The sequence below is a fragment of the Alexandromys fortis genome, unplaced genomic scaffold, assembly GCF_014885135.2.
Source record: "Alexandromys fortis isolate MF-2015 unplaced genomic scaffold, M_Fortis_MF-2015_v1.1 scaffold_195, whole genome shotgun sequence".
Taxonomy (NCBI): Eukaryota; Metazoa; Chordata; class Mammalia; order Rodentia; family Cricetidae; genus Alexandromys; species Alexandromys fortis.
Window position 1 is genome coordinate 1,010,075 of NW_026068105.1, and position 25,899 is coordinate 1,035,973.

A 25,899-nucleotide genomic window follows, 5' to 3' on the forward strand; every position below is an offset into this window, starting at 1 on the left:
GTCTCTGTCTCCTCTCTCTCTCTCTCTCTCTCTCTCTCTCTCTCTCTCTCTCTCTCTCTCTCTCTCCTGAATTTTGTCTTTCCCATCAAAGAAGCTTTAGTTCTGTTTCTAAGGGCCTTTCAACTGATTGAATAAGGCCCACCCAGAATGATTGAATAGGACCCACCCAGAATAACTAGGAAAACCTTCCTTCCTTCCTTCCTTCCTTCCTTCCTTCCTTCCTTCCTTCCTTCCTTCCTTTTCTTTTTCTTTTTTTGGTTTTTCGAGACAGGGTTTCTCTGTAGTTTTGGAGCCTATCCTGGAACTAGCTCTTGTAGACCAGGCTGGCCTCGAACTCACAGAGATCTGCCTGCCTCTGCCTCCAGAGTGCTCGGATTAAAGGCATGCGCCACCACCGCCCAGCTGGAAAACTTTTCTTGATATCAAATCATCCTGGACATTAATCCTGCTTGCAAGTTCCTTCTTTTATAACACCTATATCTGTGTTTTCTTAATTGTTTTTTTAACGTTTAATTTTAAGGACTAGAGAGAGACGGGTTAGATCTAAAGAGTACTTTTGCAAGGAAGGACCAGAGTTCCATTCTCAGAACTCACATTGGGCAGCTAACAACTGCTGGTCATTCTAGCTCCAGGAGGATCCACTGTCTCCTCCACAGGCAGGCCCACACCTATGCCCAGACACAGAATTTGTGTGTAGGACTGTGTGGGTATGAGGGTCAAAGGACAATTTTTGCAAGTTCCACCCTGGGCTCTAGAGAGAAAATGAAGTCTATTAGGTTTTCCTGGCAAACATTTTTAATTGCTGGGCCATCTCACTGGCCCTTTTTCTTTTGTGAGACAAGGTCCCATGTAACTAAAGCAGATATCGAACTTGCTAGAAGTCAAAAATAGCCTTGTCGGGCTGGAGAGATGGCTCAGTGGTTAAGAGCACTGACTGCTCTTCCAGAGGACCAGGGTTCAATTCCCAGCACCCACATGGCAGCTCACAACTGTCTGAAGATCCAGTTGTAGGGGATCTGACACCTTCATACCAATGCACATAAAAAATTAAATAAACTTAAAAAAAACTTTAAAAAATAGCCTTGTCCTCATGATCCAGCAGTGTCTGGGAGTAGAAGCATGCACCACACCTAACATGTTTGGTGCTGTTCTATTCTTCTTTGCTCCCTCTTTTGATCCTCCCCTCCTTCCGTTCCTTCTGACACAGGGTTTTACTACTATATATAGCCCAGCCTGGCCTGGAACTCATAATCCTCTTGCCTACAGAGGTGGGATTACAGATATGGGCCACCATGCTCAGTTTTGAGACTACACTGGATTCAGTAACAGGAAGCACAGCATACTTGAGTGGTCATACAAGCTTCTTGCTGCTCTTCTCACCTGAGCTCTCCACATACCCTCCTTCACCCTCTCCCACTTCACACGTTCCCTTTGCTAAGCCTCTCCTTTGATTTTTTTTCTGTTTGTTTATTTGATTGATTTTTGTTTTAATTTCTTCTAAGGATACCAGCTTGGGTCTCACGGAACCCATTTCTCGTAAAATCCTCTCTAGACCCTCAGTTTGATTTTGTTTCTCTACCTCTAAGTGCTGGGCTGGGATTATGGAGGTATACCACCACACCAGGCTATTAAGCTTTTTGTGTGTGTCTTGTGCCTTCTAGGAGAAAAGGAGTGCATGTTGTTCCTTCTTTATACGCCAACCTTCCAGAGGGCCTGTTATATAGGCAATCAGAACATTTCTTCTGAATTATGTTAAATTTACAGAACCCACCATAACTTACATATGACCCAGTCATACTTTTCAAAACCTCACTTCTCTCTTGTTCTCTCTTTAGAAGATTTGCTTTTATGAGTTTTCCGTGTGTCATATGAATACAGATGCCCTTGGAGGGAAGAGCAGTTGTGAGCAACCTGAATGCAAGTGCTGAGAATCGAACTTGGGTCCTCTGCAAGAGCAGTACTTGTTCTTAACTGCTGAGCTATCTCTTCAGCCCTAAAGGTAGACAATTTTATGGTTTTACGAGCAATAATATGCATAGAGAGAGCAGGGGGCTCTCTATGTAGCCCAAGCTATACTGGAACTCATTAGGCCAGGCTGGCCTTGATCTCACAAAGGTCTGCCCAACACATCAGTGCTGGTAATTCTACTGTGCCCAGCTCTCAAGAACTCATTTCTGTGCCCAGTGGTTGTGTTGCACACCTTTTAATCCCAGCACTCTGGAGGCAGAGGCAGGTGGATCTCTGAGTTTGAGGCCAGCCTGGTCTACAGAAAGAGTTCCAGGACAGCCAAGGCTACACAGAGAAACCCTATCTTAAAAACAAAAAGTCTCATTTCTGCTAGATGAGAAGGTAAGGTACTTGGTTGGAAGTCTGGCAAAGGAGAACTGCCTCAAATTCTAGGACAGCCTAAATGGCACAGCAATTACCAGACCAGCCAGGGTTATATGTCAAAAATCTGTCTCAAGTGGTGGTGCATGCCTTTAATCCCAGTACTCGGGAGGCAGAGGCAAGCATATCTTTGTGAGTTCCAGGCCAGTCTGGTCTACAGAATTCCAGGACAGCTAGGGCTAGCTACAAAGAGAAACCCCTTTTTTTGATAAATAGATAAATAAGGTAATTTAGGTAAAATATGCTCTCAGACCTTTAGAGATGGCTAGACATGGATAGATCAGTCCATCAGAGGACGGACAATGTGTGTGAGTGTGTAGACAGAGGATGCTAAGTGAAGGATGAGTGTGTGTTTGATTTTTGGTTTTAAGATAGGATCTTTTCTACCCAGTCTGGCTTCTAACTTGGTATGATCTTGAACTTCTCCTACCTCCAGCTCCCTGGTGTGGGATTACAGAAACTCACCAGCATGCCTGGTTTGTGTTATGCTGGTAATCAAGAACAGGACTTCATGCATGCTAAGCAAGCCCTTTACAAATGGAGCTACATTCCCAAGTTATTTTTCTTTTGAGACAGGTTTTTTTTTTGGTTGTTTTTTTTTTTCTTTCTTCCTTTTTTTTTTTTTTTTTTTGGTTTTTTGAGACAGGGTTTCTCAGGAGCTATGGAATCAGTCCTCCTGAGTGCTGGGATTAAAGGTGTGTGCCACCACTGTCCAGACCAGAGTTTCATTATGTGTACTTGGCTGGCTTGGGGATCCTCCAGCCCTGGTCTCCTCAGTGTTAAGATTATAAGCATGTACCACCATACCTGGTAGTCGTTATTTTGTTTATTGTTTTTGTTTTGACACAGGGTCTCACTATATATCTCTGGTTTCCCTGAACTCACTTTGTAGACAGGACTGACTTAGAACTGATAGATCTACCTGCCTCTACCTTCAGAGTGCTAAGATTAAAGGTGTGTGCCACCACCACTAGCTTAGTAATGACATTTTTGATTATAAAACTGTGTTGATTTTTCTTTTATATCTAATTCATGGCTGGAATATGAAAATGGAGTTTAAAAATCAGTTCCAGGGTATCTGAAGCCCTCATGCCAATGTACATAAAATTAAAAAATAAAATAAAGGTTTGCTTTGGTCCAGTTAGCAAGTTATCATCATAGAAGTAATAAAAGTGTGCAAAAGGTCACATTAGCAACACTACCTAGTCATTGTGGCGAACAGACCTTAAACGCTTTGCTGATTCTGTCGGGGCTCTTCATGGATAATATTTTAATTTTTCTTCTTCCAAGCATTAGGTAACCAGAATTTTATCACCTATATATTAGGAAAAAGCCACACTCCTTCTCTGACTAAACATACTACACTCCAACCTCAGAAAGAAAATGCAACTTTCTCCTGCATTGTTCCAAGCTGAGTTGTCTGCAGTCACTTTCCCCTGGGACTTGCCCTTCAGGTAAAAACCACACTAGGTAATTAGAGCCGGTAAACAAGTCCTTTGGGTGGTACGCGCCCGCCTGCGTTAAGGCTGTCTTTGTGATGTAAAAGTGCTTTAATTTAACCCCATACTTACAACGAGATAAAAATCCGGATCAGAAACCTGCACACTCACGTGACTACCATCCCGCTAAGACAGATATATTTAAAGGAAACTACATACCAGGGATGGATTTGGTTTTTTGATCTGAAACAAAAGAAACAATAGGGATGATTTCCCATGGGGGGGGGAGGCGGAGATCTAGCCCTACGGGTCTGTAAAATTTCTCCACCTACAGCTTTTCACACCCAGAGAACCTGCTCCACGCTTTCCAGCTAGCATTGCCCTGTTAACACGGTGCTAGCGGGAGGCGGGGCTACTTCTTAGCCTCTGCCCTTTCACGCCTTCTATCCAATTGTCAGAGAGAGTAGTTGGGCGGCAACGTTACCGGAAGACTCCGCCCCTCATTCCGGATCAGCCAATCCTGAAAGGCTGGGTGGGACACTTCCTTTGTGATCCCGCCCCCTTGGCACTCAATAATTAGAGTCGCGCGCTGGGCGGGAATGTAAGATGGCGGAGTAGGAACGCGGTGCGCTAGGTGTTAAGGCTACCGGCTGACTTCGTATCCAGTCTCCGCAGCGGCAGTAACCGCTGAGCAAGAGCGCGTCCGTGTAGTTGCCCAATATGCCGAATATCAAAATCTTCAGCGGGAGCTCCCACCAGGACTTATCCCAGAAAATTGCTGACCGCCTGGGCCTGGAGCTAGGCAAGGTGGTGACTAAGAAATTCAGCAACCAGGAGACCTGGTAAGGACGAAATTGGCATCCCGAGTCCACCTCACCTGCCCGGGTGGCGGGACCTTGGGGGATGGAGCTGCCGTGGGAGTTCGGGGGCGCTGAGGGAAGGCAGAAGGGAGCTGCTGAGGTTAGCTTGCCTCGTGAGCTGTTCCGTTATTTTACCTCGTCGTCGGAGGGTCGCGTTTATCCTCGCCGCGCGGTTAGGTGGAACCAAGATGGAGGGGGCAGGAGTAGATGCTACATTTGAAGGTTGGGGATGGAGGATCTAACTGGGGCTGGTAATGGCCTCCCCGGAGCTCCTGGAGGGGTACCGACGCTTAGTTTCAGCCATGGGGACACGTGGCTTGTCTCTTCACTGTGGAGCCACTAGGCTGGATTCGGTCCGCTTTGGGGCGCTTTGACTGGTACACAACAGAGAACCTACCGCGTTCTGATAGCCCCCTCGTGGTCTTTCTCCTAGAGTCGGAAAGCTTTTTGATTATAAATGGAGCGTTCTGGTTTGGTATTCTGAGTATGCGAACATGTTACCATTTCCCTTCGATTATCAAGCGTCGGCTTTTCCTATCTTCGCAATCTGTCCGTCGCGGAATCGGAACCATCCTTAACTTAAATCGAGGCGGTAGGATGAAGTGGTGCTTTAGCTCAGCATCCTTGATCTTCGGCATCTCTGCCTGAGTCATCCCGAAAGTCTTGGGGAAAGCTAAATTGTGGAATTGGAATTTTTGACTTTTCCCAATGCTGCTGTGGGCACACCTCTTCTCGGTGTTACTTGCGTGGGGATGTAGGAACGACTTACACGTGAATTGAAATTTGAGGGTTTTTTTTTTTTTTTTTTTCCGATGCTTTGCCTTAAAACTCCTCGTCCAGCGCTGGTGTGCATAGTGTCACGCACCTGTAATTTGTAATCACACCTCTGGGTAGAAGCAGGAGGATGGCCAGCCACAAGCTTGAGGCTAATTCTGGACTCGTCTGACCACATAGTGAGATCCTCTTTCAGATATTAATTACTAACAAAACTCGCTCTCTAGCCCCAATTTCATGGTCCACGTGCACTATTGGACCATGTGAGAGGTTACCTACTTCAGTGCCCGTTCCAGCCGTCTGTGGAACGTTCTAGGTCTCCTGCGCTGTTTTTTTGTTTTTGTTTTTTGTTTTCCCACAGTAGATAAGAGCACAGGCCATAATTCTTTTTTCATTGAGTTTTTTTGGATTTTGTTTTTAGGGTGCTTTTTGAGGGGGAATCCCCTGCAGGTCTTGCCTCTTTGCCTACTTAGTAATGGGATTACTGGCAGGAGCCATCACTACCCCTACAGTCTACAATCTTACATCATCTGTTAGGGGTCATTTTTTTTAAATCATCAGCTAATTTACATAATTTTTTAATGAATGTTTTGTATCTTCAAAATGATTTCCAAATATAACTTTTTTTTGTTTTTTCAAATAGGGTTTCTCTGTAGCTTTGGAGCTTTCCCTGGAACTGGCTCTTGTAGACCAGGCAGAGATCCATCTGCCTCTGCCTCTCTAGTGCTGGGATTAAAGGCGGGCGCCCCCACCGCCTGGCTATAGCTTTATTTTTTATTTATTTTTTTTAGACCTAGCTAAAGTTCATCTGTAACGGATGGCTGCCCCTGGATTAGTAGGCTATTAATTGTGATGCAAATGTTAGTGCAAACACAAGCTTCTGTAACCAGGCAATAAATACCTTAGTCAAAAGAGGAGTGCAAGCTGCTTGTTACCTCTGACCGGTATTATTCCTGGGCCTCAAGAAAACAGCTCAGACTTTGAGAACGATAGTTTAGTTAGGGGGTAAAAGTGTTTTTCATTTTGGAGGTTTTCTTTACCCTTTTGGTTATTGAGTCTTCCTCTGTTTTCAGAAAAGAAATGACTGTTTTGTCCTTGTGTTAATCCTTAGCCCGCTGCATACTGCAGAACCTGAGGTTATATTTGGGTTGGTGGTCATGGGAGAAGAGAGAACATAGTTTTTTACTGCCTGATTTTGATAAAGCAACTTGAATAAGGCATTTAGGTTGTTGTTTTATTAGTTTATGTGTGTGGGTGTTTTGCCTGCAGATATGTCTGGCATTGCATGCCTGGTGCTTGCTAAAGTCAGGAGAGTGGTTAGATCCCTTGTAGTGGCATTTCCCTTTTATTTTAATAAATAAATGCCTGAAGAAATGGGAGGAAACACCTCTGTCACAGTCTCCAGGAAAACTCAGTGTTGGACTCTGAGGTCAAGGTAAGAGCCAGTGGCTGACTGCTTTGCTTTTCTGGTCTTTAGGTTGAACCCCAATATCTATCTCTGAGTCTTTATCGTACTTCATTTGGCGCAACGTGGGAAGCACGATTAATAAAAACTCAGAGAAATTGGGGTTCAAAGCAATGAGCCATTCTTACCTTCAAGAATCTCAGAATGAGACTGAGAACTGTCTGTTCCTGTATTATAATACTCTCTAGGGCTGGGATTAAAGGCGAGTACCGCCCGCTTTCTATGGCAACTGATGTGGCTACTGGGATTAAATGTGTGTGTTACTGCTCTCTGGTCTGTAAGGCTGACTAGTGGGGCTGTTTTACTCTCTGATCTTCAAGCGAGCTTTGTTTATTCAAATACAAATGAAATGTCACTACAATCCCTGGGACTGGGTCACAGATGGCTGTAAAGTGCCATGTGGGATCTGGGAATCCTCTGCTAGAGCAGCCTGTGCTCTTAACCACTGAACTGACTCTCCAGCCCTAAATAGCTTTAAGTTTGCCTTTGAAAAATGGCTGAAATGTTGGTTATTAAGCAAAAATGTTAGTGGAGGTTGGGTGTTGAGTTGCTAAGTTTTTTTTTTTTTTTTTTTAATGTGGGTGGGGGAGCCTGGAGCACACCTGCTATGTAGACCATGCTGGTCTTGGCTTTCTCGGTCCAGTTAACAAGCCTGCACTGTCACGCCTGACCTCAGAACGTTTTTTTGTTTTAGGTTTTGGCTTTTCGAGGTTTCTCTGTAGTTTTGGCTGTCCTGGAACTCACTCTGTAGACCAGGCTGGTCTCAAACTCACAGAGATCCCCCTGCCTCTGCCTCCCACCCAAGTGCTGGGATTAAAGGTGTTGGACACCACACCAGGCTAGAACATAATTTTTAAAAAGATTTTATTTTATTTATGTGTAAGTTTGTGTTTGGGGGGGGCATGTGTCACATGTTTGGGCACTTGCAGATTCCAGAAGAGGGCAATCCCTGGAATTGGAGTTATGGGTACCACCTGATGGGACATTGGGTCTTCTAGAAGAACAAAACAGCAGGGACTCTTAACTTTCTCTCTCTCTCTCTCTCTCTCTCTCTCTCTCTCTCTCTCTCTTCCTCCCTCCCTCCCTCCCTCCCTCCCTCCCTTGCTGAGAGTAAAGGTGTTTTCCACTATACTCAGTTAAGGACTCTCGAACTGTCACTTTCCCTAGAACACAGATCTTAAGGACTAACCTCTAATGATGCTATTATATTTGCCATATATTTTTAGATGTTTAAACTGGCAAATAATTATTCTTGTTTGGAAATCTTTGCCCTTTCCCTTATTGTTGGCATATATTGTACAAAAGACTGGACTTTATTTTGACAAAGGAAATGTTTTCTCTCCCGGAAAAGTCTAGATTATGAGGTTTCATAATTAATAACCCATCTGCTTTAAAGAAAGAATTTGAAACCAGGCAATAGTGGCACACACCTAACACTCCAGAGGCAGAGGCAGGCAGGTCTGATCTACAGAGGTAGGGCCAGCCTAAGCTACACATTAAACCCTGTCCCTCCTTAGCTCCACTCCCTACCCCAGTAAAAAATTTGAAGTATATTCTGTAGTTACAAAAGTGAGAAGTTTGTTAAAATAGTTATTTTAAGTATTTTTTGGTTTTAAGTTTTATAGAACCAAGTACTATAGTAATTTTGCCAATAATTGGTAAAGTTTGTTTAGATTTACTTTATCTGTATTCCTTGGCTTCTGGCAGCTGAAGGGATAGAGGCATAAGTAACACGTATTTATTTTCTTACAGCTCTCTAGAGACTTCCATATAGAAACTCCCAAAGGTTTTATGGATGGGTCATTTACACAGTGATAAAGAATAGCATGAAAAATGTAATAATTTTGGGCGGTTTTTTTTTTTTTTTTTGTATTGGTTCATGTTCGCAGCTTTTAATGCTTTTGAAGACTCATTTAAGCCTAGCAGACTGTCTAGGGTCAGTTGTGAAATTGTTTGTTCTCCAACTCCTAATCAAACAACCTGACAGTAGTAAGTGAATGTGTGGAGCGCATGGTATTCCTTTACTGAAACAGCCATAGGTAGACCTCTGAAACCACACATAGTTGGAAATCGTGCACCCAGCTTCTCGCTCCCAGGAGAATGGAGATCTGGGTCAAAGAGGGGAGATGGTTTAACTGTCTGCAGTTGCTCAATTGTTAAAATACTTGGTCTAGAATGCCTCTGGGCCACAGAACTAAAGCATTTTATCAGGCAATCTAATCTCTCAAGGAAGTGAGAGTAAAGACCACACCTTTAATTCCAATACTCCTTGTGGCTAAAGCAGGCTGATCTCAGGGTTCTTGGTCAACCTGGTTGCTTTGTTTTGTTTTCAAAGTCGCAGGTAATCTAAACTAATTCAAACTTCCTTGTAGCCCAGGATGACCTTTATGGATCCTCTTGCCTTAGCCCCTTAAATGCTGTCTTAGCCACATTTGAAGTGCTCAGTGACCATAAACATGAGGTCAGTGAGTGAGTCCTGTATCTTTCTAAGCCTTATTTGGAACACATGCAAGTAGTTCTTGTAGAAAGGTCTCCTTGGACCTCTGACCTATGTAAACTTAAAAGAATATTTTCAGAATTTCAGAGAGAGAGAGAGAGAGAGAGGAGAGGAGAGGACAGGACAGGACAGGACAGGACAGGAGAGAGAGAAGTGGGGGAGTGTCTGATTTCCTAAAACTGGAGTTACAGGTGATGGACTGAATGTTGAAAACCATTTCAGGTTCTTGTTAAGAACCACTGAGCCATCTTTCCAGCCCCTATTTAACTTTTTGTGGTAGAACCCTCAAAATAAACACATGGCTTGAGTTTGAATCCCCAGAGCCCACTTAAAGCTGCGTGCACCCACAAGTGTTCCTTTGGGAAGATGGGAGGTAGAGACAGGAACCCCTGGAAGCTTGCAGGCTAGCTAGCCCTATATACAACTAAAAGACTGTCTCAAGGTGGATGGTGAGGATCAATGCCCAAAGTTGTCCTCTGACCTAAACACAACACACACTCTCTCTCTCTCTCTCTCTCTCTCTCTCTCTCTCTCTCTCTCTCTCTCTCACACACACACACACACACACACACACACACACACACACACACTATATGCACACATTAAAAAATACTAATTTCTAAATATTGAAGAACTAGTCAGTGTTCAGTTCTGTTATAAATGTATGGTTTTTAAAGATAAAAATTTACATATTTATTGTTTATAAGTGTGAGGGTCAGAAGATAACTTTGGAAAGTCTATTCTTTCCTTTACCATGTGGATTTCAGGAATGGAACTCGAGTGATCAGGCTTTTGTCAAGCACCTTTATGAGCTGGACTACCTTGCTCGCACCTAACAGTTCTTTATTACATTTTATTTATTTACTGAGGGGCGCAATGGAGTCAGTTCTTTTCTTGCACAGGGGTTTAGGGAATTGAACTCGGGTTGTCAGGCTCTGCAGCAGGTATCATCACCTGCTTAGTTGTCTCACTGGCCCACGGTTTTGTTGTTGCTTTCTATTTCACATAGAATCTTTAATTTGTATCCTAGGCTGGTCTCTAACTCAGTCCTCCTGTTGCAGCTTCCAGAGTTTTTTGCTTACTGGTATGTGTCGTCCTACCCAGCTAAATTTATATTAAGTATGTTTGATCCAAAATGCAAATAAGATCTATTGAGAACAAGTAATTGATAGTTTTATATTACCTTTTTTTTCTTGTATTTTATTTTCCACATGAGTGGTTTGCCTGCACGTATGCCTGTGCACCACATGTTATGCCCAACAATGCCTACAGAGGCACTAGGTTCCTAGAACTGTTTTTAGAGATGGTTGGGAGCCACCACGTGGGCGCTGGGAACAGAACCTGGGTCCTCTGCAAGATCAACCTCTCTTAACCGCTTAACTTCAAATTCCTTATATAGCCTGATGTTCCTGCCTCACCCTGGAATTTAAGGCTGCACCCACACCTAGGTCAGATTTACACCAAGACTTCTGAATACTGGGGAAACAGTACCCTACCAATTGAGCTACATCCTTAGGTCTGTTCTCTTAGTGGTTCTAAATGGTTAATAAAAACTACCAGGAAAGGTAAATTGCTGACCTAAAAAATGGATAAGTGTTTTTCCCCCTCCCAGACAGGATTTTTCTGTAGTCCTGGCTGTCCTGGAACTCAGATCTACCTGCCTCTGCCTCCCGAGTACTAGGATTAAATGCATGTGCTACCACCACTGCCTAGTGGGTAATTTATTTATACTTAAGAACATTCCAGATCCCAGGAAGAAGTATAGAGGCTAGGAAGTAGGAAAAAAGATATATCCAAGGAGTATAAAGACTGTAGGTGACAAGCTAGGGAGGAAATACTTGGAGGTGAACTATTCTCCCTTTTTTGAAACAGACTATGTAGCCTTGGCTTTCATTACTTTTCACTAAATACCCTCAAATCTGACTCTGAGCTGGGCAATTTTCAGGCTAACTGCAGAAATTGGAACTCTCCAAGTTCCTTCACAGCATTCCATAGCTTCTCAGAAAATACAGTTAAAGTAGCTTCTTCTGACCGACCACAAAAGAACCTTCATTTTCTTATGCTTCTCTTACCTCAGCCTTAATTGAGAGATGCAGTAGTGGTTACGTGATATCCACAGGTAGAATGATCACAGTTATTTTTACTAGTTATTTGTTTAGTTAGTTGTTTGGAGACAGGATCACAAACTGGCCCAGACTAACCTGGAGCTCACTGTCTGTCCTAAGCTGCTCTCAGCAGTGTCTTGATTATAGGTGTGCACCAATTCAAGACTGAATTTTGAACCAACAGGCATGGTGCTGCGTTTGGAGGTGGTGGCAGGAGACTCAGAAGTTTGATGTCATTCTCAGCTCTGAAATAAATTGCAGGCCATCCTGAATTACATGAGCCCTTCCTCGTCTCAAAAAATATCAAAATAAATTTGAATTTTGCAAGCAGAGAGTATAATTCAGTGGATCACTTGTCTATCGTGTACAAAATAATGAGTTTTATTCCCAGTGTCACAAAAATGAATTTTGTATTAATTGTAGATTTGAGAAAATATGCAATACATTTTTTACTCTGTTTTATAACTTTCTGGATATAATTCTTTATGCCAACTATAGTTTCTTGTAAAGCTATGGTATATTGTAACAATCAGTATATTGACACAGATAAACATCAAGATATATAAAAGGGTCTTTTCTATTTGTTCTGTCATGACTACATCTATTTTTCTCCTCCTGTCTTTCAATGGTTTTCTTTTTATATTGACTTTATCTGGTTTTAGTATCTGAGTAATGCTGGCCTCGATAAAATTGAATTGGAACCTGTTTTCTTATCTGTTTCTGGAAGGTTGTAAAATTAGCATTAATTCTCTCACAGATTAAGCTTAGCATTAGTTTTGTTGCCTAATTTTTATTTAATTTTTCCATATGATGATCCTCCCCACCTCCCTTACCTACACAGTTGTTTCTGTTGGCCATCTTAGAGGTTTGTCAATATTGATTTTTCTCTCTCATATAAACTAGCTTTTGGTTTTGTTGATGTTTCTTCCTTTTTCTCTTAAGTCTTTAAATTTTTTATTTTATTTTTTTAATTTTATTATATATACAATATTTTGCCTGCATGTATTCCTGTGGGACAGAAGACAGCACCAGACCTCATTACAAATGGTTATGAGCCACCATGTGGTTGCTGGGAATTGAACTCAGGACCTCTGGAAGAGCAGCCAGTGCTTTTTATCCTTTGAGCCATCTTGCCAGCGCCTTTTATTATTTTTTTAGACAAGGTCTCTTTCTTTTTATGTATGTAACTATCCTGCCTTTAAAATCACCATTACCCTTCCTTGGTGTCCTTCGCCCTGGAATTGTAGATACACACCACCAACACTAGCCCAGTTTTGGCATTTTTAATTATAAGGTTTTTGTTGTTATTTGTGTGTTCACACATACACAGAGGACAACTTTGTGAAATTGGTTTCTCTTACTCCACTTTTACATGGATTCCAGGGATTGAACTTGGATCATGAGAGTCACACACAAGCACTTTACCTATTGAGCATCCGTCCCTCCCCTTTATTTTTAGATGTTTTTATTGGTAGAAAACCAAGGATCAGCATAATTTTTTCATTCTTTTGTAAAATATAGTCTACTTAATAGAGTAATGTACTTTTGGATTTTTCAAAAAAATATTTATCTTTACAAAGATTTTTATTTTGCATGGGAATGTTTGCCTGTGTGTGTATATGCACACTACATGTATATAGTTCCCACTGGAGCTGGAGTCACAGCTGGTTGCAAGCCATCTGACATGGTGCTAGGAACTGAACTCAGTCTCTTCAGCCCCAATACTTATTTTGTGTAGTCATGTGTGTTTGTGTAAGAGTATGTACATATTAGTACAGGTGTCTGTCCAAAGGTGTCAGAGCCCCTGGAGTTGGAGTTAGAGGTGATTGTGAACCCTCTGAAGTCATGTCCCCTAGAAGAGCAATTCATGATCTTAAAGACTAACTCATCCCTCCAGACCACTTTGCAAGTTCTTATTAAACAAGACTTTCTACTTAGGTCAGAGTAGTTAGCACAGAATGAGATCAGGGCCTGCATCTGTTTCATTCACCATTGCATATTCCTAGTAGAGTACCTTAGTTTTAACATGAGTATTTATGTTTGAACTGTCGCTATGGTGGAGAAGATGCTGTCTTCTCTATACAGCATCGGTACAGAACAGAGGTGACTCATTCCTACTTTTCCTTATGTGTGACTAGAGTAGTCACCATTGAGAACACATTTGATACCATATCTGATGGCCACCATATGAAGTTATATGGTGCCGTTGCTTTTTTTATTTTTTTATTTTTTATTTTTTTGGTTTTTCGAGACAGGGTTTCTCTGGTTTTGGAACCTGTCCTGGAGCTAGCTCTTGTAGACCAGGCTGGTCTCGAACTCATAGAGATCCGCCTGCCTCTGCCTCCGGAGTGCTGGGATTAAAGACGTGCGCCACCACCACCCGGCTTGCTTTTTTTTTAATTTTTTTATTGATATTTATTGACCTCTACATTTTTCTCTGCTCCCCTCCCTGCCTCTCCCTTTCCCCTTCAATCTTCCCCCAAGGTCCCCATGCTCCCAATTTACTCAAGAGATCTTGTCTTTTTTTATTTTCTACTTCCTATGTAGATTAGATCTATGTAGTCTCTCTCAGTGTCCTCATTGTTGTCTAGGTTCTCTGGGATTGTGGTTTGTAGGCTGGTTTTCTTTGCTTTATGTTTAAAAACCACCTATGAGTGAGTACATGTGATAATTGTCTTTCTGTGTCTGGATTACCTCACTCAAAATAATGTTTTTTAGCTCCATCCATTTTCCTGCAAAATTCAAGATGTCGGTATTTTTTCTGCTGTGTAGTACTCCATTGTGTAAATGTACCACATTTTTTTTTTTTATCCATTCTTTGATCGAGGGACATTTAGGTTGTTTCCAGGTTCTGGCTATGACAAACAAAGCTGCTATAAACATAGTTGAGCACAAGTCCTTGTGGCACGATTGAGCACCCTTTGGATATATACCCAAAGTGGTATTACTGGATCTTGAGGGAGGTTGTTTCCTAATTTTCTGAGAAATTGCCACACTGACATCCAAAGGGGTTGTACCAGCTTGCATTCCCACCAGCAATGCAGAAGTGTTAACCTTTACCCCACAACCTCTCCAGCATAAGTTGTCTTCAGTGTTCTTGATTTTGGCCATTCTTACAGGTGTAAGATGGAATCTCAGAGTTGTTTTGATTTGCACTTCTCTGATGACTAAGGATGTTGAACATTTCCTTAAGTGTCTTTCAGTTATTTTAGATTCCTCTGCTGAGAGTTCTCTGTTTAGGTCTGTACTCCATTTTTTTTATTGGATTAAGTGATCTTTTGGTGTCCAATTTCTTGAGTTCTTTGTATATTTTGGAGATCAGACCTCTGTCTGATGTGGGGTTAGTGAAGATCTTTTCCCATTCTGTAGGCTGTTGTTTTGTCTTGTTGACCACATCCTTTGCTTTACAGAAGCTTTTCAGTTTAAGGAAGTCACATTTATTAATTGTTTCTCTCAGTGTCTGTGCTATTGGGGTTCTATTTAGGAAGTAGTCTCCTGTGCCAATGTGTTTAAGTGTGCTTCCCACTTTCTCTTCTATGGGGTTCAGTGTGGCTAGCTTTATATGTTGAGGTCTTTGATCCATCTGGATTTGAGTTTTGTGCATGGTGATAGATCTATTTCCATTCTTCTGCACGTTGATATCCAGTTATACCAGCACCACTTGTTAAATATACTTTCTTTTTTCCATTTGATATTTTTTGCTTCTTTATCAAAGATTAGGTGTTGGGGGGGCTGAAGAGATGGCTCAGAGGTTAAGAGCATTGCCTGCTCTTCCAAAGGTCCTGAGTTCAATTCCCAGCAACCAAATGGTGGCTCACAACCATCTGTAATGGGGTCTGGTGCCCTCTTCAGGCCTGCACGCAGACAGAATATTTTATACATAATAAATAAGAAATAAATAAAAAAGATCAGGTGTTTGAAGATGTGTGGATTGATTTCTGGGTCTTCTATTCAGTGCCATTCTTATGCCAATACCAGGCTGTTTTCAGTACTGTAGCTCTGTATAGAGTTTGCAGTCAGGGATTGTGATGCCTCCAGAAGATCCTTTATTGTACAGGATTGTTTGGGCTATCCTGGGTTTTTTTGCTTTTCCATATGAGCAATTGCTTCTATAAGTCAACTTTCTACTTTAAAGTTACCTTTTTCATGCTGTGTCTCATTCATAAGCTCAGAATATTTTTGTATAGTGAACAGGAATGAGCTGGGCAATGAGCTGCTTCTGGTTATAGCGCTCCCTTAGGTCTGAAGCATGGAGCTATAAGGCATGCATAGCATGCCTGAATATTGATGCTGTGACATCTATTGTTTATGCTCATTCTCTTTTTCTATTTTAGTGTGGAAATTGGAGAAAGCGTACGTGGAGAGGATGTCTACATTGTTCAGAGTGGGTGTGGCGAGATAAATGACAATCTAATGGAGCTTTTAATCATGATTAATGCTTGCAAGATTGCTTCAGCAAGCCGGGTGACTGCAGTCATCCCATGTTTCCCTTATGCCCGCCAGGATAAAAAGGATAAGGTATGAATGGATTTTTTTAAAATAGTGTTGGTAATCAAACCTAGAGCTAAATGCTAGGCTAGCGTTCTACCACTGAGCTGTACCTTCAGTTCAGATCTTGGTGTTTTTTTTTTTTTTTTTTGAGACAGTGTTTCTCTGTGTAACAGCCCTAGCTGTCCTGGAACTCACTCTGTTGACCAGTCTGGCCTGGAACTCACAGAGGTCTGCCTGCCTCTGTTTTGTGAGTACGGGGATTAAAGTTGTGCACTGCCACCACCCGGCTCCAGAATCTTTTTAACATAGGGTAAAGAGGAACATTGCTATCAGTTATATCAGAGCATTTAAAAATGATTTTTTTTTTGAGACGGGTTTTCTGTGTAGCTTTGGAGCCTGTCCCGGAACTCACAGGCATATAATTTATACTGTATATTTTATTTAAGTCATTTTAACTTTCATTCAGCTGACAGATATTCATTGTTGTTAAGACTAATCAACAGCCGGGTGGTTTTGACAAATGCTTTTAAGCCTAGCACTCTAGATGCCAAGGCAGGCTCAGGCAGATCTGAGTTCAAGGCCAATCTGCTCTGCTCTAGAGTGAGTTTTAAGGCAGCCAGGGCTGTAGAGAAACCCTGTCTCAAAAAACTAGCCCCCCACCCAAAAAGGAGATTAACCACCAATCCTTTGTAGCAGAATGTTTTTGTGTTTGTATGTGTGTGTGTTGTGCTATTGGATATTACATTAGGGACTCACACATGCTAAATAAGTGCTTGGCTACTAACCTATATATCTTTTTCTTTTTTGGTTTTTTCGAGGTAGGGTTTCTCTACGTAGCTTTGGAACCTGTCCTGGAACTTTGTACACCAAGCTGTCCTTGAACTCACAGATCCACCTACCTCTGCCTCCCAAGTACTGGGATTAAAGGCAATGGGTGCCCTGGCAACCTATTATCTGGTTAATCCTAGCCCTAGCGAGGCAAAGGTAGGTAGATGTTGAGTTTGAGGCCTTCCTAGTCTACAGAGCCAGTTCTAGGATAGCCAGGGCTATGCAGAGAAACCGCTATCTCAAAAAAATGGGGGTAGGGGGAGAAACCTCAGAAAAAAAATGGGTGGGCAAGGAAACATCCAGAAATGGTATGCCTGTAATCCCAGCACTCAAAAGACTGAGGTAGCAGGGTCAAGACTTCTAAGCCAGTTTAGACTATAAGATCAACAGCCATACTGCGTGAGTTTCTTGGTGATTTGATGTCTTTACAATATAGGTATTTGGTAAATGCTTCTCAAGCAAATGAGCTGCTTTCATCTTGGCTTTTCTTTTTTCTTTTTTTTCTTTACTTCTATTCAGAGCCGGGCTCCCATCTCAGCTAAGCTTGTTGCAAATATGCTATCTGTCGCAGGAGCGGATCATATTATCACCATGGATCTACATGCATCTCAAATTCAGGTACCAGTGGAAGGAAGCTAAGTACTGACAGTTAGAAAGGTGGGAGGAGAGCCAGGCATGGTGGTGCACATCTGCATTCTAGAGACTGGAAGCTGAAGCTAGAAGTTAGTAAGACAGTTTAGTATTATGGCTAGGACAGGCTTTAGGATTATAACTAGTCTGGATGCTTCTTAGACATACTAGCACATTAACTTCATAACCTTGGACAGGTTATTTCTGAGCATAATATATGTTCATTGTTATGGTTTTAAAATATTAATTCTGATATACTTGGCTGAAAACTGGTGTAGCTGATACAATGGTAGCTATTATGAAGATTATTCCCCTTGAGTAATCAGTCTTAAATTAGAGCTGCGGGCATTAAAGATTTTTCATAGAAACCCAGAGCAAGAGAAATCAATTGCCACATTTATTTTATGCTATCTAAAGAAGCTTTCTGCTACGAATGGTGGTATATATCTATAATCTTAGCTCCTGGAGGTCCAGCCAGGGAAACTGAATTCCAAACCAGCCTGTGCTGGAGCATAAACCCTGTTTGAAAGTATAAACTCTCAGCCGGTGGTGGTAACACATTTAATCCCAGCACTCGGGAGGAAGAGGCAGCAGATCTCTGTGAGTCTGAAGCCTGGAACTACAAGAGCTAGTTCCAGGACAGGCTCCAAAGCTACAGAGAAACTTTGTCTCGAAAAACAAAACAAAACAAACAAAAAGTATAAACTCTCGGTACTTACCATTTGAGTTTTCTGGCAATACAAGGAGGTGCATGGGACAGGAGCATACTCATCCTATAAAAAAAGAAATAATTGAGGAGAAACACAACTGGTTTGTATCAACTAGAATTAAAATACCTATCTTCTGATTTCTGGTTATTCTGTATATTCATTCACTATAAGTAGCTGCTATTTTATATATATATTGCCATACTGCTTCATCAGTTTGGTCAGCACAAACGCCAAGTGGCATAAAACAGTGTATATAAATTGTGAGTCTGAACATACTGGCTTGGCAATCCATAGTACTTGGCTGAACTTGACTGTTTACAGGGCTCATTTTTGTACCTGTGATTAGGTGTGGGTTAGCTAAGGCCTGATATTGCTGATCTTGCCTGGAAAGGGGACTATTTTTAACCTTCCCAATACTTTGAATATTGTAGTAAGGTATTTTCCATTAACTTAATCGTTCCTTTTAAAACTTTGTGTGCGTGCATGTATATGTACACGGCTGCATGCACGCTGTGTTGCATGTGGAGGTCTTGAGAAGTAGGTTCTCACAGTCAGACTTGGGCTCCTTACCTGCCGAGCTGTCTCACCAACCTTTTTATTATTGCATTGATTGATTGATGTTTGTTCTTGGATGTACATGTGTTGGAATCGTGTGTATGTAGAACTTTCAGTAGTCAGTTCTCCCCTGTGAGTCCCAGGGAGCAAAATCCTCAGGCCATCAATCAGACTTGACAGCAAGTACCTTAGATGAAACCTATCTGTGAATCCACTTTCTTTATGTTAGCCTTTCATAAATGGAAGAGAAGAAAATGAAATAAATAAGCTAAACTTGACCCAGCTTCTTTTTCCAGGGCTTTTTTGATATCCCAGTGGACAATTTATATGCAGAGCCAGCTGTCTTAAAGTGGATAAGGGAGAACATATCTGAGTGGAGAAACTGTACTATTGTCTCACCTGATGCTGGTGGAGCCAAGAGGTATGTTTGTGATACTATTCTTCAAAAATATGTGCTGCTAAAATCTTTCAGATGCTAATGTCCCTTATGATGGGGTTCTCCCATCGACATGCCACTTTTGACAACTTCAGATTGGATATGCCAGCAGCTAGAACATGGGTGGGATATAGTTTCCACTCTATGCTGGCTTGAGTCATTTGGAAGGCAGGATAGACAGGGCCCTAAGTAGTCGTGCCATGACTGTTACATTAACATCAGTACCTTGCACTGCAGAGTTAACACTGCTGCAACTTTATCAGGAAGGATAGGATATTTCATGTGCAATCAGTTTATTCTTAAATTCCATATTGATGGGTGAGTAAGGTTTACAAAGCTGTTGGTTAGGCCCTTTAAAGCCGGGACCCTAAATTTTTTAATCCAACTTATTGCCAAGGATTAGCAGTTATAGCTCAAATAATGTAAACTGAGAGCCTTGATTTCCTTAGTGGATTGCTTATAAAAATATGGCCCATATTCTTATTGTGGAAGTAGAGCGAAGGACTACAGGGCTCAGATGAATAGAAAAAACTAAGTTAGAACTTGCTAAAAGTGACATAAATCATGAAAAATTCAAAGTTCAAATCTTTCTCTTTTCTTTTTAATTTTTTAAAATATTTATTTATTTATTATGCATACAATATTGTCTTGTGTATATGCCTGAAGGCCAGAAGAGGGCACCAGACCTCATTACAGATGGTTGTGAGCCACCATGTGATGTGGTTGCTGGGAATTGAACTCAGGACCTTTGGAAGAGCAGGCAATGCTCTTAACCTCTGAGCCATCTCTCCAGCCCAGTTCAAATCTTTCTCAACCATCTCTTTAATCTCAGTAACTTCAGTGGAATTGATCAACTGGGAACTTGAGTTGTTTACTCAGGTGACGGTATAAAGACGTCCCTATATAGGCAGGTCACACCTGCCTATACTTCTTAAGCATCATCCTCACCTCTTTCTTAGGAACTTATAAAATAATTAATTTGAAATAATCAAACAGGTTTTTTTAAAGTTTGATATTAGTTTGTAATTCTTCATTCTAATTACCTCATAGTGATGGAGGATTTTCCAATTGAGTGTTGCTCACTTCTGTCTTGGCAGGGTTGGAGAATAGGTAAGGGTACCAGTGTGGTTGTAATTTTCACAGTAGCTCTCCACTCAAGGGCGTACATGTTACTTTCCCAACTCTTTTCTGCTTTGTTGGAGACTGAATGTGTTGGCCAGTGAGCATGAACAGTTCGGAACACTTGAGATAACTGGTCATGCATTTTTCTTGGATGTCATAATTCCAAGTAAATTAGTTACATCTGTTACATGCCTAAGCAGTAGTAATAGAGAGCACAAGGTATGGGTCCTTTAGATCCAGGTAGAAGCATTGCCTAGAGTTATCGTTCAAACCTTGTATGGTCAGAGGTTCTTGACCTGTTCAGCAAAAATTCTGTTCACAAAAGAAATAGGGCATAGTACTAAAGTTTGATCAATATTCCATTTAAAAACACTAAGTCTGAAGCATGAGTCTTTTCTTTGTGACGATTCCACACTGGTGCATGGGCACACATCATGGGGTAGGGTAGCCTATTGTCATTTGCACTGAGTGACTTTCTCCTTGAGTGAATGTGTTGTGTCTCATTGTCAGTGTTTTCTAACCAGGCTTTTAATGTGGCTTGGATTATCTTTAAGATTTGGGCTGTAGTAACACGCCCTGTTTGTCTGGTTAATTGGTTTAATTTTCTTTCTAGTCCTTGTAGAAGGAATGCCAAGCTTGGTGACCAGGTACAGTTGCTATTTACCATTGGTGGTGTTTCATCACCATCATGGGAGAGATGAGTGTATGGATATGCACTGAAAGGGTGGACGCTGCTCCACTCCTAGCTTCAGATTCACGTATCACTGTTTGTTTCTAGAATCACAAGTCTTCCATGATGGGATTGGGACAATCTATGTACTCCTGCACTAGCTAATAAGATCTCTCTTTCCTTCTGCCTTCAATCTGTTAAACTAATGTACCTTAGCATATACTGCTTCCAGGATTGGTGATGTCTACCCCATCCCCAGAATGAATGGTATGTTTGATATTCCTATACTGCCATTGATATTACAGAGGCATTAATCCATAAAATCCTGTTTGTAATGCTTGTTATTTCAGATGTCAATGAATGTTGCTTTCTTTTAGCTCTGGGATCTGTTTTAGTTTCAAGGACTATTCTCCATTAGGAAAAAAAAAAATATTTTGTATAAGTGGGTAAGAGAGATGGAACCCAGGGCCTCACGCATGCTAGACAAAGCATCTACCACTGAACTACACTTCCGGCATTGGAAGCCACATATGCGTCATTAACTCTGGACCTCTATCTTACAGAGTGACCTCCATTGCAGACCGATTGAATGTGGATTTTGCCTTGATTCACAAGGAACGGAAGAAGGCCAATGAAGTGGACCGCATGGTGCTAGTAGGAGATGTGAAGGATAGGGTGGCTATTCTTGTGGATGACATGGCTGACACTTGTGGTACAATCTGTCATGCCGCTGACAAGTGAGTGCAGGGTGTTGTGCTAGTAGTTGAAGGAAGAAGCTAACTACTGCTTTGCTGATTTTCTTTTGAAATACAACCGAGCGGGTAAATAGCTTTGGGATATTTTGATCATGTTAGCTTTTAATACATACAGGTGAATAAGTATTCCTTATTTCAGATTTTTAGTTTTTATAAAGAGACACTGCTTTTATATTAAGTATATCCTTACTATCAAAAGTCAAGTCTATCACATAAACTATCTTCCAAAGTCCTTTCTTAGTAATATAATCTACCACAGACTGGGTTGTTTCTCTTATGATGACATGGCTGACTGGGAGCTGTGGTGAGTCAGTATTTGGATCACACGTTGCTAGATCACAGGTCCAAATTCCACATCTAGTTTTTACTGAAAATATATTATGTTTGCCATTATAAAACCCCAAGTCATTAAATTCAAGCATAGTCAAAACAACATAGTCAAAACAACTTCTAGATGCTAAATTTGCCCTTTTAACCATCCAATCAGCAACATTAATTATATTTACATTATTATACACTGTTGACTTTTGTTTTGATGAGTTAGAAATCCATAGATGTCCTTTACATATATTTATTCATTTTGTATGTGTGCATACATGCACATGCCATGGCAAGCATGTAGAAGTCAGAGGACAACTTCAGGAATGGTTCTCTTCTTCTGCCCTGAGGGTCCCACAGATCAAATTCTGGTCAGCAGCCTGGGCAGCAAGCACAGTCAAATGCGAATATTCCTGGTTAAGCTTATTTTCAGGGTCATAGATTTTCAGTCTTGTGGTACCATATCTTATCGTGTAGTTTTCCAGATAACATTGAAGGACATTTCTCTTTTTACCAGCCAAAAAGGAAAAAGACCGCAGATTACCCTTGGAAATTTTGTAAATTCTGCTAATTTAATAAGGCTTAGTGCAGACTTCTCTCCTTGCTATGGCCAGTACTGTGTCCCCCTAAAATTAATATGTTGACTTCTTGCCCCAGGTGTGGTTTTGCAGATTACCCTTGGGAGGGGCACTTAGGCTTAAATAATGAGATCTTGGGAATAGGATCCTCATGTTATAATTAGTGACCTTATTAGAAGAAAATGCTTGCTACACTATCCTTACATGTGTTTTATGTGAACCCACAAAATGGTACATACTATCAACCTGGGCAAAAATTGTTTCAAAATGAAACCTACCTTGTCAGATTCCAGACCTGTGAAAGATAAGTTTGTGCTTAAACTACTTAAGCTACTGTGTTCTGCTATGACAGACTAATATTCTTCTTTAGAATTCGGATTCTGTAGTTGCATGTCAGATTAATCAACTTTTTTCCTCTAGACTTCTCTCAGCTGGAGCTACCAGAGTTTATGCTATCCTGACTCATGGAATCTTTTCTGGCCCAGCCATTTCCCGTATCAACAACGCATGCTTTGAAGCAGTAGTAGTCACCAATACCATACCTCAGGAGGATAAGATGAAACACTGTTCCAAAATACAGGTGAATGGGGTTAATCCAGAAGAAATTTCCTTCAGTGCTTTGCAGGTAGTAGCATGCTAGGTCAGATGTGTGAATAGTGAAGCTTAAGTTCTTTGGGTTTATCTGTTATTGTTTGTTCTGGGAATGGAACCCAGAGTCTTGCTCCTGTAGGTGAGGACTAAGCCACTGGATTTCTGAAGCCATCCTCTGGTTTTTTTTTTTTTTTTTTTTTTTTTTTTGGCGTTGAGAATGGACCCAGAGCCCTATTTTCTTTGGACTTTTTTAAAGGTATACTCTCATTAAGTTGCCCAGACTGGCCTTGAATTCACTCTGTAGCCCAGGCAGGCCTCCATTTGAAATCATTTTTGCTTCAGTCTCCCAAGAAGCTAAGGGCCTGGCTTCCTTCTTTGTTTTTGTTTGTTTGTTGTTTTGTTTTGTGTTTTTTTAAGGTAAGGTCCTACTTCCCTAAAATCTCAGAAGTCTACCTACCTATGCCTCCCAGTGCTAGGATTAAGGGTGTACCTGACCACACCCAGCATTGTGTACTTTTTTACATTTTTTAGTTTGTGTGTGCTTGTGTGACTTTCAGAGGCTTAAGATGACACTGAATCCCTGGGCCTGGAACTAAAGGTGGGTTTTGAGCTTCCCTCTGAGCACTCAGGTCCTCTGCAAACGCTCTTAAGCACTCTTTTTTAAAAATGAGCCATCTCTCTAGCATCTTTGAATTTTGCTTTTTGCTTTTTTTTAAACAGAGCACATTGTTGACTAGGGCGACCTAAGACTCATTGCAGTTCTCTTGCCCCAGCCTCCCAAATACTATGATTACAGGCGTATTCATTCTTGTTAGTGTTTTGTGTTTTGGATTTTTGTTTTGTTTTTCAAGACAACATTTCTCTATGAAGCCATGGTTGTCCTAGAACTCACTCTGTAATCCAGGCTGGCCTTACAAGAAGCTAAGGGCCTGGCTTCCTTCTTTGTTTTTGTTTGTTTGTTGTTTTGTTTTGTGTTTTTTTAAGGTAAGGTCCTACTTCCCTTAAAAACTCAGAAGTCTACCTACCTATGCCTCCCGAGTGCTGGGGCCACCACTGCCTGGCTAATTTTATTCATTCATTCATTTATTTTGTCTGTGTGCTTGCACACTCAGAAACAGGTTATTACAGAGGACTAAAAGAGGGCATCAGATTCCCTGGAGCTAGAGTTACAGGTGGTTTTAAGCTACACAAATTGTATTGAGAATTGAACTCTAATCTTCTAGAAGAATATTGAGTGCTCTTAATTGCTGAGCCATCTCTTCAGGTGCTATACACTCATACCTGGACTACATATACATATACAGCATCAATGTTTTGATGATCTTGTATTTGTCCCATTATTACTAGCATCTTAACTCTTTCTAAGTAATTATAGAGAAAAAGGAGTGCTAGATTCTTAGTAAGGGTGCTCTCTAGGCTGCAGATGGACCACAAACTGTCCCTGCATACTAACCTGGTACATTTCTTGCCTTTGTAGGTGATTGACATCTCCATGATCCTTGCAGAAGCCATCAGAAGAACCCACAATGGCGAGTCTGTCTCCTACCTGTTCAGTCATGTTCCTTTATAACAGGATAACTTCTGAAGCTTTTTTAAAATAAACCAACCCCATCCCTCACATTTCTTGGTATTTGAGTTCAGCAGAAGACCCAGCTTGCTCCAGTGTAGATGTTTACATCCCACATTAGCTACATTAGAATTTAGCCTAACTTGGAAAAAGACAGATTGTGGTTAACTGCTAGGATGTCCTACTTGTGTTGTTTCATCCTGACTTGCTTGTTTATTTTGTGAGCCTTGCAGCTTTAACTAGAGGTCAGCTGCTGAAAGATTTATAGTCTATTGAGAATATTCCACAAGGTCCATAGGACATAATTGACAGAGCTCATACTCCATTGCTCGGGAATGCTTTGGGGTTTTTCTTCATAGTAACAAAGTCAGCCCATGTGTGATACATTTTCAGAGGTTTGTGCTAAACTATAGCAAGAGCCCTGAGCATCCTTAAACATAGTTCCAGTAGTTGAGCACCCTGTTAGGCAGGGGCAGTAGCTCAATGCAGTAATTAACCTTTGGGAGGAAGAAGCCTGATCCATTGCTATCTGTTTAACTCTATAGCTTGAATTCTCTACACTGGTTCCTTTCCTTTTGGCTTTACCTTCAGCCATCTTGACCTTTTCCTAGCCAAAAATATCTTGGACTCAGCGATCATGGTACTTGTACCATAGTCCTCTGTAAGAGACTTGCTTCTTGCTATGTAGCTGCTAACTTTCTCATTAGATAACTTGCTGTAGTGTAGTCTTCCCTAGCCTATTACCACTGTGGCGGTAGCGTTGAGGTGGTGTCTTAGTGCCTTTGATTAATTTAAGTATTTAATTTTCATCTTCCTTGGATCCATTTGGTCTACCAATTGAACAGATTTCTGCTAAACAATTTGGTGTTATAGTCTCTTGTTGAGAACTTAATAAAATGTCTGTTAATGTATGCAACTTGGTCTGTGTCACATCTACTGGTTTCTCTGCAAAAAGTTTGTCTTTGGTGTCTCCCTGTCCAATGTATCTCTTATTTTTTTCCAAGACATTTTAAGCAAAGCAACAATGGAAAGACTTTAAGATATTTGAAGTTTGCTGAGAATTAGAAGCAATCTAATTCTGTGCGGTGTATCTAAACTATATGATGCATAATGCCTCTGG

At 41.2% G+C, this 25,899-nt stretch overlaps 1 protein-coding gene across 2 annotated transcripts; it reads left to right on the forward strand.

Annotated features, from left to right (window-relative positions):
• The first annotated feature begins 4,416 nt into the window (after window positions 1–4,416).
• Prps1 (phosphoribosyl pyrophosphate synthetase 1) lies at window positions 4,417–25,690 on the forward strand. Of its 2 annotated transcripts, XM_050124050.1 has the most exons (7): window positions 4,417–4,669; window positions 15,863–16,046; window positions 17,367–17,465; window positions 19,039–19,163; window positions 21,534–21,707; window positions 23,042–23,201; window positions 24,690–25,690. In XM_050124050.1, exons 1-7 carry the CDS (start codon window positions 4,548–4,550, stop codon window positions 24,780–24,782), a joined length of 957 nt encoding a protein of 318 aa, XP_049980007.1. In that variant the 5' UTR covers window positions 4,417–4,547; the 3' UTR covers window positions 24,783–25,690. The 2 variants fall into 2 exon arrangements, with proteins under 2 accessions (XP_049980007.1, XP_049980008.1); XM_050124051.1 differs by lacking the exon at window positions 17,367–17,465.
• The last annotated feature ends 209 nt before the right edge of the window (window positions 25,691–25,899 follow it).